At 43.7% G+C, this 14,491-nt stretch overlaps 1 protein-coding gene across 1 annotated transcript in view; it reads right to left on the minus strand.

Annotated features, from left to right (window-relative positions):
- RIMS2 (regulating synaptic membrane exocytosis 2) overlaps positions 1-11,300 on the minus strand; it is a 353,913-nt gene extending 342,613 nt beyond the window's left edge. The window contains 2 exon segments of the mRNA XM_070392355.1: positions 11,002-11,141; positions 11,143-11,300. Coding sequence (XP_070248456.1) covers positions 11,002-11,141; positions 11,143-11,178 — 176 coding nt within the window. The 5' untranslated portion in view covers positions 11,179-11,300.
- Between the last annotated feature and the right edge of the window lie 3,191 nt (positions 11,301-14,491).

Consider the following 14,491-nt stretch of genomic DNA (forward strand, 5'->3'; position numbering starts at 1 on the left):
TCCAAATAAACTATAGATAAATGATGGAGCTGGGACCCTAACCCAGATCTCTAAATCTTGGTTTTTATCACCATCCAAGACTGAACATGAATGAAACAACATTTTTCTGCATAAAGGGACATTCCATATTTCATGTAGCACGTAAATATAAGTTAATGCAAAATTATAAAAATAAAGCCTATTTGTATCTAACCCTCAAAAACATTTTCCCTGCTGCTTAAAATTGTTTTCAACTTCATTGTTTTGCACACATGAATACCTTCATTGTGTGACCGGAAGTCAAGAGTATCAATTTTTATGTTGACGCTACTTTTCACTAAAATTCATAAAAACTGCAAAGCAAATAAAACAACATTTTAAAGGGAGACTTTTAAATAACTATTCTAGAGATTGCCAAATTTTCGAATGCCAATCCTGTCAATCTTATAATTTTTTTTTTAATATATTTTTATTGATTTTTTGCAGAGAGGAAGGGAGAGAGATAGAGGGTTAGAAACATCGATGAGAGAGAAACATCGACCAGCTGACTCTTGCACATCTCCCACTGGGGATGTGCCCGAAACCCAGGTACATGCCCTTGACCGGAATCGAACCTGGGACCTTTCAGTCCGCAGGCCGACGCTCTATCCACTGAGCCAAACCGGTTTTGGCGCAATCTTATAATTTTTTTTAATGTATTTCTGACTCTCCAAAAATGGTAGAATTGCACTTTCTCTACCCTGAGGTAGACATAATCATGTTAGTTAATCTGGCCACTGAAATGTGAGCGGAAGTTGTATACACATTCTGAGAGGAAATGTTAAGAGACAGCTTGCTATTTACCACAGTCCCTCTTTTCATCTGCTCTCAGTGCCCCAGATAGCTTCTCCATCAGCCTGTGATCCAGACTAAGGACAACGTGGAGTAGAGATCCCAAGTGAGCCAGAGAAAACAGAATAAACCTATGTTGTTCCATGCTCCTGATAGTTGGGGATGGCACAGCCTACTGTAAATGTATAAATGTATTGCCTCTCAGCGCCAAACCCACCCTTCTTTGTCCTGCTTTGTGACATTGGATCTGGACTATTTCCTCTTTACCAGTTGGCACCATGTTACGCTTTGTCAGTAGAGGGAGCCAGAGGGACATTAACTGAATAAGGGGCCAGTTGCTCTCTGTTTCTGGGTGCTTTGTAGCTTCTCTGGGATGCTTGGCTGCCAGGAGTGTACAGGACACCTGGTGGCACTCACCCTCCCAGCAGGGTTCACCGGCACCCCAATGGGGGCATTTTTCCGACAGCTTCAGCAGCACTCTAGCAGGCAGAATCCCAACAAGTCTCGCTGACACCCCACTGGGTGGCTCCCCAGTGAACTTCCTGAGCACTCCAGCCAGCTTCTCAGAAGCCCCACTGACACCCACACACACACATACCCCCCCCCCCCCCACATGATGTCCTGCTGATTTGCCCCAGACTGTGACAGCTATGAGCCACAGCCACACCCTCCCACAGGGGCTGAGTCTCAGCCTTAGCCGTGGGGGCAGGGGGCTCTCCCCCAAGTTTGTTCCTTGCTTGTGTACTGGGCCTCGACCCTAAAAGAGGTGGCTGCTTAGTGCTATAGGTTAATCCTTTATATTAAAATGTTTCTGTTCAAATTACTATTTCAGTTTGTCTCCTGACTGGACTCTGATATCTAGTGGATCCTATCACATAACACTACATAGTGCCTTGGACTCTTTTTCTACTTTACTTCACAGCTACTTTTAATGTTTTAAATACCTAAGACAATTTGTATTTTAAATACTGACATAAAGTTTAAGTCATAATACATACTATACCTTTTCATTAAGTCAGACTTCTAGTCTAATAACTATAAGAAAGTAAAATAGGCACCCTTATTGTAGAGTAAGAAATGGCTCTTCAACCAAACATTCCAAGAAAAACCATATTCTTGTCAAAAGGTTAAATCCAAATCTTTATTTACTCGTACTGCAATATAAAGTACATGCTGTGTCTTTTTTAAATGATAATGAAAATACTGCATTTGGAAAGATTTCAAGAATTCTTCATATATTAGTCTTGTGACAATATTATTTATTCCTCTATAAAAATAAATACAATTATTAACGAAAATGACTAGTTAGGAAAAGCACTGATGTGCAGAACCCAGAACAATTCACACTGCTGATCCCCAGACCCCCAACCCTACCTCCCCCACCCACCCCCCAGTTAGAACAACATTTTAATTCAGGAATAAATTGTTAAATAAATAAAAAGTGAAGAGCGGATTGGCAGTAATTTGAGGGCAATAAAGTATTATGAACCCATGGAAAAGTGCATTGCAAAGTATTATTTCAGAGATGTCACTCTGGAATTTGTATCTCTGAATGCAAAATACATTTTTAAAAAATAAGAGGACAATCTCTAGTTTAATTTTTTAATATACTTTTATTGACTTCAGAGAGGAAGGGAGAGGGAGAGAGAGAGACACAACATCAATGATGAGAATCACTGAATGGCTTCCTCCTGCATGCCCCCTACTGGGGATTGAGCCCGCAACTTGGGCATGTGCCCAGACCAGGAATTAAACCGTGACCTCCTGGTTCATAGGTCGATGCTCAACCACGGAGCCACTGCGGCCAGGGCAACAATCTCTACTTTATAAAAAACACATACCCAAGTGGCACTCACTTGAGAAATGTACAGAGGATAATGGCCCCCTCAAAGATGTTCACATTCTAATGCCAGGAACGTGTACATCTGTATTCTTACACAGCAAAAAAGGATTCCACAGAAGTGATTAAGTGGGGAAGAGTATTCTGGAATATCTAGTGGGCCCAATCTATCATATGAATCCTTAAAAGAGAAAAATCTTTCCCAGCTGTGGGCAGAGAGATGCCCACAGAAGTAGGGTCGGAGAGATGGCATCAGGAGAACTCAACACCCCACAGATATAGGAGGCCACGAGCAAGCACTAGGGAGAGGCAGGCCGCTAGGAGGTTAGAACAGCATTCAAGGAAATGGGAAATCTCAATCACATAACCTCAGAGAAGTGAATTCTTTCAACAACCTAAATGATCAAGGAGACATCCTCCCCCTCTAGCTTCCAGAGAGAAACACAGCCAATTCCTTTGATTTTAAGGCAGAAAGACCCTTGTCAGATTCTGACCTACAGAGCTGTAAGATAATAAATTCATGTTGTTTTAAGGCACTAAGTTTGTTAGTAGTAGAAAATTAATACAAGAAATACTTTTGGAAGATCTGGGTCTTTATTAAAGAAAGTAACAATGTCCTTTCAACAGGCATTGAAAAATTGGGGGTTCATAAAAGTATTTATTGATGATAAACTAGATTGATATTCTCTAGTTTAAATAGCCATCAATGGTATTTATTATGAACTAGGAATTCTAATGGGTTTACAAATGCAAACTCAATTAATCATCATAACAGCTTCTGAAGTGGGTGTTATTATCCCCATTTTACAGACAAACACACTGAGGTACACAGCTACCAAGTAACAGCTGGGATTCAAACCCACATTTGTCTGATTCAAGTCCAAGCCCTTAAGCACTAGGCTCTTAACTGTTTTCCAGAAGACTTAACAGCAATGTGACGGGGAAGAAATGGGTTTTGGAGTTAGAAAGATCTAGGTACTGATCTGTGTTCTGGTACTTAGAAGCTTTGTGACCTAGATCTTAGCACTTGGTAAACACTGAACAAATGTTAGTTCCTTCCTTCAATTCCAGACATATATTCAAATTCGAAGAAAAGCCTGTGTGGACAAGTCTTAAGATAAAAACTGAATACTACTCTCAAAGAATTTCCACTTCTTTCTTCCAGTTCCACAGTATGCCTTCTCAGAGCTCAGCTAAGACAACTATGGTACCACAACAAGACTGTCCCTAGAGGTATCATGGCTCTCATTATTATATCAAAAATAGAACGGAATTCACTGTAAGAGCATTACTAGAAAGTAAGGGGAAGATATTGTAAGAAACTAAACATGAGATACAGGTAGAGCAAAGAATCTCTGATTTAAGGCAATCTTAGCCATAGGTTACCTCAGATGAAACAGTTGATTACATGCACCTTCTGGTTCATTTCTTTGGCTTAACTTTGTTACCGTGTTAACTTGTTTTTGTTAACATACTCAAAGAGTGGCACTGCCCATTATGCTAATATTCTTTATGCTAATATTCTTTTTTTAATTTATTTTTATTGATTTTAGAGAGGAAGGGAGGAGGAGAGATAGAAACATCATTGATGAGAGAGAATCATTGATTGGCTGCCTCCTGCACACCCCATACCGGGGATTGAGCCCGCAATCCGGGCATGTGCCCTTGACCGGAATTGAACCTGGGACCCTTCAGTCCGAAGGCTGACTCTCAATCCACTGAGCCAAACCGGCTAGGGCTATGCTAATATTCTTTATACCCTTTATTAGCCACATATCAACTGAACCTGGTCAAAGATGCTTTGTCCTCAAAGGTGCATACCCTTCTGTACTAGTTGATCATTTAAATGTCTGTGCTCAAGTCCCCTTGATTTTAAAATTCTGGGTGTGTTTTTTTAACATACCTAGAAGATGATCCAATTCCACATATTCTCTCTGAAGATCCACTGAGCTTTCCACCCCTGCAATACCACCATTGCCATTGCTCAAGGAAATTTCTGTTGGTGATGGTTTCTAAAATGTTAACAACTATTTCAAATAGAAAAATATTCCACAGCATAGCAAAAAAAAATAGGGTGGACTATCACTAGGAAAAGGTGGCTTAAACTCTCACATCCTTGAACAAATGTTTATTAAATGAAATGTTTTTTAATGGAAAAATCATATTTATTAAATATATTTTGTTTCAGTGATTTCATTTGTTGCCCACTGCTTGATATTAAATTAACAGCATACACCATATGTCATAGCCAATAGCTCTCATGTCCAAGAGAAGTAAACAATGAAACTTCTTTACCATTAAATCCCAAAGGTAATCATTTCCTGAGATATTAGCTGCTATCCACTCTGTTAGGCAATGCCAGATTTAATCATTCATTCGAAAAAACATTTATATCCACTTACAATGGACCACCCACTGGGAACACAGTCCTTTAGGATTAAATCCAAATTGAAAGAACAGCATCTTAACAGTATTTTAAGCTCTGATCCTTGCCTTCTCTCCAATCTCTTCTACTGACTCCTTTCTGTTTAAACCTTCTGCTGCAGACTTTCTGAACCACTTCAAGTGAGTTTCTTGACCATGCACTGACTCTCTTTTACAAATGAAAGGTAAAGTTTGGGGGCTGGAGACAGGAGTTTTAATATTAGTCTGACAATACAGATGAGGAAACATGGGCTCAGAGGGTTTAATAACATAACTAGTACTTAGTTATCAATTGGTAAAGTTTGAGGTCAAAGTCCATCTGGTCCATCACCTTTGCCTCTGTTACCTCCCTCTTCATCATGCAGTTTAATCAGTTCTTTGTCAATATGTATCGTCAACAAGAAGGTATTAATTGTCCTAGTTACCTTAAAATATAGAACATATATAAAGAATTTACTAGGTCCTTTCTCATAAAATGTCAATTAAAATCTTAGAATGCATTTTAAATCCTTAAAAACTATAGGTTTTCAATTTTTGGCAATGGCCATGGTTATTGATATATATAATAATTTTTATTTAAAAGTCTGCATAATTAAATTACATCATGTATCTGACATGCCACCTTCTTAAGTCTTCATTTAGCTATAAGAAGAAAACATGGTAGTTCTTTTTAAATATTAGAATGAGGAAGGTCATTCTAAGTATACCGCCAATCGCAAGCCACAAAACAAAAAGTAATCAATTCAAATACATTTTTTAAAAATCCTGACCAGTGAAACAAGGCACAAACAAGACTGTAAAACAAAAGACATATAAAGAGCTTCTCCAGATCACTAAAAATGAGCAATAGAAAAAGAGACAGAAAAGGCTCTACACGAATGTAAAAGGTCCGCCCTGATAAGAAAACTGCAATTAAATCAACAATGGCGTATTTTTCACCAAAATATTGGCAAAGATTACCACACACTGAATTAGCAATGATGTTGGGAAGTCTCCCTAGTATATGTCACTTACGTATACTTCCTCTGTGAAAGTAAATTTGGGAATATTTATTAAAATTTAAAATGTGCTGAACTTTTGACCAAATAATTCCATTTCTAAAAATTTATCCCCGTGATATATTCATACATATGGGAAAATGATCTATGAATAAAACGTATTTAACATAGTGTTTTTTCTAATGGCAAAATAATTAGAATCAACTTATCCAAAAATATGTACTAGTTAAAGAAATTACAGAACATTTGTAAAATGGGATATTACGCAGCCATTAAAATAAATGAGGCAACCAGATATTAATGGGTGTGGAAATTATCTACTAAAAAGTAAACTTTCAGGACACATTTGTGTTTTTTGTTTACATACATATATCCATACATGCATGTGCACACACAAACACAAAATATTTGATAAATACACATATCTACTCTTCTACACAGAATTTTTTGGCAGACTATACAATATCCTGGCAACAGTAGTTGTCTCTGACTAGGGGAAATAATTAGAAATTTTGTAAGAAACTTTGTACTATGTCCTGCATATATACAGTATATATATAAACATACATACACACACATATTACCTAATAAATAAAGAAGTTTACAAACTAACTTTGGAAAGCACTTTTAAAATTGAAGTACTAAAAAAAAAAATGTAGAACTGCTCATCTGTTTTAAATATAAGCTAAATTATTACCTTGTTCTATCAGGAAAATTTTTACTTATTATCTTCCTTTATTTGGGAAGGAAATTATCCCCTTGACATTAACAGAAAACCTAAACTGAGATCAAAGAAAAGATAATTTACACATCAAGAAACATAATTTCACCCTGACCGGTTTGGCTCAGTGGATAGAGCGTTGGCCTGTGGACTGAAGGGTCCCGGGTTCGATTCCAGTCAAGGGCATGTACCTTGGTTGCGGGCACATCCCCAGTAGGGGGTGTGCAGGAGGCAGCTGATCGATGTTTCTCTCTCATCGATGTTTCTAACTCTCTATCCCTCTCCCTTCCTCTCTGTAGAAAACCAATAAAATATATTTTTTTAAAAAAAAATAAACATAATTTCTAATTTGTTGCAAAAACACCTCATCTGAAAGACTGTGATATGCACATAGTAGAAATTCAATAAATATTTACTGAATGAATACCTTTCTATTGATTTCAGTGGGTTTGTGTTCCTCTATTTTTTTTTTCACCCCCCCCCCCCCCCAAAAAAAAGCCTCACTGGAAAATAAGAAAATAGAAACTTTTAAATTATGTTTTTCTTAAAAATAAATAAATAAATAAATTCTCCATTTTCCCAACAAAACTGGTAAACTACCTCAATAACTTACCACAAGTCAAATCAACATTACTTATTAGGTAACTACTATGCACAGGTCTTTAAGGATGCTGTAAAACACAAACTCCAATAAGTTTATTCTTGCCCTCAAGAAGTTTAGAGTCATGAAAAATCACTTAAAAGGCTTAAAAACATTAATCAGTAAAAGGACACTGTAGAATTTGAGAGAATTATCCAAACTAAAAATATTAATGGAACTCATATGAGAGTAAAAAAAGGAGTATTGATCTATTTAGGGATCTATAGATATATAAAAATGCTTCCAAAATTCTAGTATCTCACTCACATGTAAAATGGTATTATTTGATGGTGATAGAACTTCCTAGGTATGTGGATGTTCAGCTAGACTTGGAAGACATTGCTAAGAATTAAATATAAATAGTTTTCATTCTTCCGGCGCCCAAGGCAATAGATTACTATAGTGGTCTCACCTCTCCCATTAAAAATCTCTCAGGCCTGAACCTCTTAATATACAAATATTTATATGTAAATTATATGTATCTTAATATTGTTGATCTATATACCAACTATTAGTAAAGCTCAATTTCTTTTTTAAATAAAAATAGAAATGTAAATGTAAGTTTAAATATTTCTTCCTATACTCCCATATATCATCTTATAATGCATACCCAACTTTGGATAAATACTTAACATAACATAGAAACTCACAGATCATGCAAAAATATTTTCAAATAGTTCTAATTTTTCACACATCCAACTTTTTCTAACATAGTTGTTAAAAGATAGCAGGTATGAATCTGATTTTCAGTTTATTTCTCTCTGTCCATGACCTTCTTTCAGAATAGATGTTAACATGAAATTAAATGGATATCACTATAGAGAAACAAAGGATATAGTATAGTCACAGCCAGATATTTGTCCCTTCAAAGTTAATGTGAATAATAGCCATTGAAGAATACTAGTATTTTTTCTTATATATAGCATGTGAAATTTAATATCCTATATTGATAATATATTACTTAATAAATTGTCAAATTCTTGAAAATGCTTTGTCTCTTGTTATTATAATTATATATAAAGTCTATTCTTTTTCTCATTTTCCTGGCCTACTGTTATTTTATTACAAAAGACAAAAGCACTTTTAAAGAACATATATAATTACATTTGAAATATATTCTGTTTTAACCTCCAAATAAGTTATTGTTAAAGTGAAAACAAAAATAATTCTGAAGCCATGTAGGTCATTTTGAGCTATGACCTCTTCCAAGACTAAGTTAGGTAGAAATGCACATATATATATTTAAAATAAATATGAATATACTTTTATCAATGTAAATTCATAGACTGAATACATTTAGATAATATATGTTGCTCCCTAAATTGTAAAGATATGAATGCACAATTGTATTTTATGTAGGTTTATGTGTACCTACCTAAATAGCCAACCCTTTCACAACTTTTTTCTAGTATAATATATTGTTTTGAGTAATTCTTAATTCAATATTCAAAAGTTCATTTAAAGTTCTATACATTAGAACAATAAATAAATTTGAAATTATAGTGAGTTTCCCAATAAGTGCTATTATTTAGCATTCTATAATGAAATAAAAAATACATTCTACATTTAAATATGTGGGTCAAATAAATAAAACTATTTTATTTGAGCATCATTTTGGGAACACTAATTTTATAGCAATATAATAAAAATATATATTAATATGTCTAAATGCCCAGCTCTAAGTCATCCAAAGCTTGGAATTATCAGTATATGTAGCAGAGTGAAGTCAGGAACATGCTCAAAAAAAGCTTTTACAAATAATGCTTTATTCTTCTATTAGTTGAAATAAGCTACTTAAATCTCTTCATCTTTTTCATTTCCAAGCCTACTAATAAATCACAGTCCCAAAAAGTAGTTCAACCCAGAAATGATCTTTGAAGAAGCAATTCTTCTTTATTTCAGTTAATATGTGAGAAATACATTTGCTCTTAGTCCTTAAGTATCTTTTGATAAACAGGATTTTTCTCAAAAATGTACAAATACTTGATGCATTTATCATAAATTATTTAAAGTAATATTTTTCATTAAATACTGTAATTATAACAGCAGAAAATTATTTCTTTGTAAGTGTATTAAAGACTACTGAAGGCCTGGCAGTGTGGCTCAGTGGTTGAGGGACGACCTATGAACCAGGAGGTCACGGATGGATTCCGGTCAGAGCACATGGCTGGGTTGCGGGCTCCATCCCCAGGGTGGGGGGGGTGCGGGAGGCAGCCGGTCAATGATTCTCTCTCATCACATGTGTTTCTATCTCTCTCTCCCTCTCCATTCCTTTCTGAAATCAGTAAGAAATGCATTTTTTTTAAAAATAAAATCATAGGGAAGAGAAAAATACATGTTTTTAAAAGACTACTGAATTCAACAACCTGTTTTTTAGAATTTACATGATTAGAGGTTAGTGCTTTCGTTCCTGCATAGAGGAATTCTACACTTTCCGCGGTGTGTTCCTGTGGAGAACATGGGAAAGTAAATGTGATAGCACACAAAAGAGCGGCCCGCTTCGGCATAGAAACTGTACTAAGTTCATCCGTTAGTGAAAATGCCAGTAAAAAGAAAAAAGTTGAGTTTGGAAAAAAAAAACATAAAAAGGTTACACATCCTCTGCACAATCTCCTTCTCGCAGTTACGGAGAAATCAAATCACCGCAAAGCATTTAAAAGCAAACCTGTAGAAACAGATCGCTTGGCTGTTAGACTAACAAGCGAGCGGCGCCCAGCTCCGGCTGGACAGCTCCCGGTGCTGAAGTTGCCGCCGCGAACCGACGCCTGGCCGCCGCCGCGGTCCCTCTGCCCCCGCGGCCAGACCCCGGCAGCCGAGGCTGTGAGTGGGAAGCACCCCAAACTGCAGTCGTGGGAGGAACGGGAGTCTCTTTAGACTTAAGAGTCTCGTAAGGATTAAGCAGATTTCCTAGTTGCAAACAGGAAGCGCAGCCGAGCGCAGGGTGCTGGAGCCGGCCGCGGGGGAGGGGTTGAAGATGGCGACGGCCGCACACCCACCCGAGGCGCCCCGCGCACAGGCCCCTCGCCCGCGCCGCCGCCCTCCTGCCCTCGGCGACCGTGGGCCACTCGGCTCTTCCCAGTGCGGGGGGCCGAGCCGCCCTGCGGCAGCGCGGGACTGGGCCCCCGGCGCCCGCGTCCCCGCCCGCCTCCGCGGGGCCAGCCCGGGCACCTGTGCACGGCCATATTGGATCCGTCGCCCCGGTCCCGGCTCCGCGCGGGGGCGGCGGCCAGGAAGGCGCGCGGAGCCGAGTTCAGCCCCGACCCGGGCCGGCCCCGGAGCCGAGGCGGCCCGCGGGGAACTCAGGCAGGACGCTCGGGAAGATGACCACGTCCCCCGGCTCGCCGCCCTCGCCTCCGCCGGCCTCGGCGCCCTCCCTCTCTCCCTCCCTCCCCGACACACCATCCCGCGCTCACACCCCGCCAGCAGCCCGGCCGGCGGCAGCCTCGTGGCCCGGGCGCCGCGGGCGGGAGGGAGGGCGGCGATCCCGGACGCGCGGGGCGGCCGCGGGGCAGCCGCCGTGGGGGCGGAGGGCAGGGAGGGAGGCGGGAAGATGGAGCTGGGTCCTTACTTGAGCACCGACTGCTCCTTCTCCTCTTCTTTCTTCTGCCGGTCCATGACGGCCAGGATGATCTTCCTCTCCTCCTCCGTGAGGTGGCTGAGGTCGGGCATCTCGGGCTGCGGAGGCGGCTGGGAGGCCGCCGGGGGTGGCAGCCGGGCGGCCCCGCGGCCCGACCGGAGCCGACATGTTTGGCGGAGCCTGACCGCCCTAGGGACGCGGGGAGGCCACTCCGCTGGCGGCGGCGGCACCCGCGCGGGCGGCTGGGGCAGCCTCCGGCGCCGGGACAAATACATACAAATCAATGGCCTTCAATCCGAGGCGACAGCCCCCCGCCCCCGAGAAAGCAAGAGCGGGGGGAGGGGAGGGGAGGGCGGGCGCAGGGGGGGGGGAGGCTGGGGAGCGCGCTCCGGGAAGCGTCTCTCCAGCCTCCGGGGGCGCAGGGCTGGCAAGTGAGCGGCTCGGGTGAGAGGAGCGCGGGAGGCGAGGCCGGGCCGGACGCGGCGTGCGCGGGGCGGCGGGGAGGGCGAGGAGTAAGGCGGCGGGGACTCGGGGTGGGGTGACTGGAGGGAGCGGGCGCGAGGGCGGCGCGCGAGTGTGTCCGGCCGCGGCGGGGGCGGGGGGCGCGCGCCCCTCGGGGGGGAGAGCGGCAGCCGCGAGCCAGCCGCCCGGGGGTCCCCGCCACTCGCCCCGAGGGCCGGGAGGCAGGCAGCGTCCCGCGAGCCGCAGGGGCCCGAGGCGGGAGCGGAGGATGGAGGGGGCGCAGGGGCTGGTTTCCCGGGGCGGGGGGGGGGGGGGGGGGGGACGCGGGGCCGGGGACCCTCGGGGCTAGAGCGGAGAAGCGAAAGCGGAGGAGGGACGACCAGGGCTAGCGCCCGACAGTCCCGGGGCCCAGCGAACTCGGACGCTTCGCAGGGTCGGGTGCCTCTCCGCCCACATCACGCGCGGCCCGAGGTTCCTCCGCTGCCACCGCCCCCTAAGTCCGTGGAGTCGGCGCCGGGGGCCGCTCGCTCCCTACGCCGCCGCCGTCCGCGCCGCCTCCTCCCTCCGCCTCCCGGCTCCTCCCGCGGGGCCCGCGTCACCTCCCGGCAGCCAGGCCCAGGCCCCACGGGCGCCCCGCGGGAGGCAGCAACCCCTCCCGAGTGCGATCTGCGGCTGGGGCCCGGCAGGAAGAGGCGGGGAGGGGAGGGGTGGGGCTGAGGGCCGGGGTGTGCAGAAAGTGAAGCGGGAGGGGGAGTTGGGGGGGGGGGTGTGAGCTAGGTGGGGGCGCCCAGTGGGTCAAGTCAGGAGGTAAAGGAGTGGGGACCAGGGGGGGATAGCAGGTCCGGAGATGGGGTGTAACGGGGAAGTAAGGGCGCTCACAGTTTTTGGAAAAGCGGGAACAGTGGGGGAGGAGAGCGCCCTGGTGTGGGGCTGGAGGTTAGAGTGTGAGCTGAGCGCGTGGAGGGGCTGCTGGGGTGTCGTGGGGGGTCCTGGAGGGAAGGAGGGAGAGCGCAGCTCGGGGAGGTCCTGGATGTCAGGGTTGGAAGTTGCATGGGGTTACTTGGGTGGAGAGCAAAGGAAGTGTGAGCGAGCTGGAAGCTCAGGTGATGTCAAAGACCTGGTGCCCGGCGAGGGGAGGGGGGAGGTGAAGAAGTTCTGGAAACCGGGGGGGGGGGGGGGGGGGGGGGGGGGGGCGGGGGGAGATGGGGGAGATTCCCGGAGAGGTACTGAGGGGAAGACTTAGAGAGCGTGGGGAAGTGGGGAGATGAGATTGGAGAGTTAGGATTTGCCCGGGAGAGGTGTGAGGACATGGTAGGCTGTGAGGGTACAAGGACTGAAGATCAGGGCGGGCTGAGTGTGAGCTGGCGCTTGGGCCAAGGGCTTAGGTCTTTTTAGGCGAGCCCAGTCTAGAGAGGAGACCGAAGCTAGGGGACCGGGTTAGAGTCTGGTTTTCAAAGCACAGAGATGGATGGGTTCGGGAAAGAGGTCGAGGGCATCTGGAAAAGCAGCTCCTGGAGAAGGTAGTGGGACTGGGTGCCGCCCCACCACCCTCTGGATGGGGCAGGGCAGGGAGCAGGCTGAGGAGGGTAGAGGTGAGGCTGGGGCCGACCTGGCTGGGGATGGGTGGCCAGGCACCACCCTTCTCCTGGGTGTTCTCAGTAAGCGCAGTGGATGACAGAGTTGGGGGTTAGTATCTGTACACACCCCTACCCCGCCTTCCACACTCGCCTGTTACAGTGCCAGGCCAGATTATGGTCTGATGAGTAATGTAAGCCCTTTGGGGTTTATATTATATTTACCTTCTTGATGTGTAGTCAGTTCTGTCCCTCCTCCTCTGTTCCCCAGGTACCATCTGACTACTAGTAGATCCCAATTTAAGAGAGCTGGGAACAGACAAAGCAGCCCTAGAGTCTCTTGTGATTTCTAAGCTTAAATTTCTATGTTTCTTTTCTCCCCTGCCTTATAACTGGGAAGAGGGAAAAGTTTATTTAAGTGCTTATTTTATTTTATTATTACTCACCGGATTCAAATCAAACTCTTATACTCCACATAATTCCATTTTCATCTCTTTGGAGCTGCGCATATTAGATGATACCATATGAATCTCAATTTAATTTTGTTTTAGAGTTAGAAAATTTTTTAAAATATGTGTTTATTGATTTTAGAGAGGGAGAGAAAGGGAGAGAGGTATAGAGAGAAACATCACTCAGCTGCCCTGACCAGAAATCGAAATGGCAACCTTTTGGTTCATGGGATGACACTCAACCAACTGAGCCACATCCACCAGGGTAGAGTTAGAAAATTTTTATAAATCTCTAATCCAACCTCATCATCCTATTGGAAATTGTGTACTAAAATCAGCCAGGCAGCACTGCATCTAGAACCTAGATTTTTTAAAAAATATATTTGTGTTGATTTCAGAGAGGAAAGAAGAGGGAGAGAGATAGAAACATCAATAATGAGAGCGAATCATCGATGGGCTGCCTCCTACACGGCCTGCACTGGGGACTGAGCCCGCAACCCAGGCATGTGCCCGGATCAAGAATTGAACCGTGACCTCCTGGTTGACACTCAACCACTGAGCCACACCAGCCAGGTAGAACCTAGATATTTTTCACTCCAGCTTGAAACCTTAGGGGTTTTCAACCCTAGCTGCACATTAAAATTACCTGGATTTAAAAAATTTTTACCTGGGTCACTTTTTTAAAATACCACCTGGATCCAACCCTAGATCAAAGCTCAGGTTAGGACCCTTGTCATGGCTATATTCTTAAAATTTCCAAGTGACTACCGTATAGTGAAGGTTGAGAACTACACTATGCGCATTGCAGAATAGATCATGGAGGAGAAACTGGGAAGTGGAAAAGAAGTACAAAGAACACTTCTAGGGAGGCTGAGCTTTTTTTTTTTTTTTTAACCTAAAATTGAAATGTCGAGTTTTCTAATAGTCACACTTTCCTTCCCACTAATATTCAATGACAAGTACCAGTAAGTCCACATACCTATGACTTTAGCCTAC

This window comes from Myotis yumanensis, unplaced genomic scaffold (assembly GCF_028538775.1).
Source record: "Myotis yumanensis isolate MYYU_CA2020_CCGP unplaced genomic scaffold, mMyoYum1.0.hap1 SCAF_15, whole genome shotgun sequence".
In the NCBI taxonomy this organism is placed as follows: Eukaryota; Metazoa; Chordata; class Mammalia; order Chiroptera; family Vespertilionidae; genus Myotis; species Myotis yumanensis.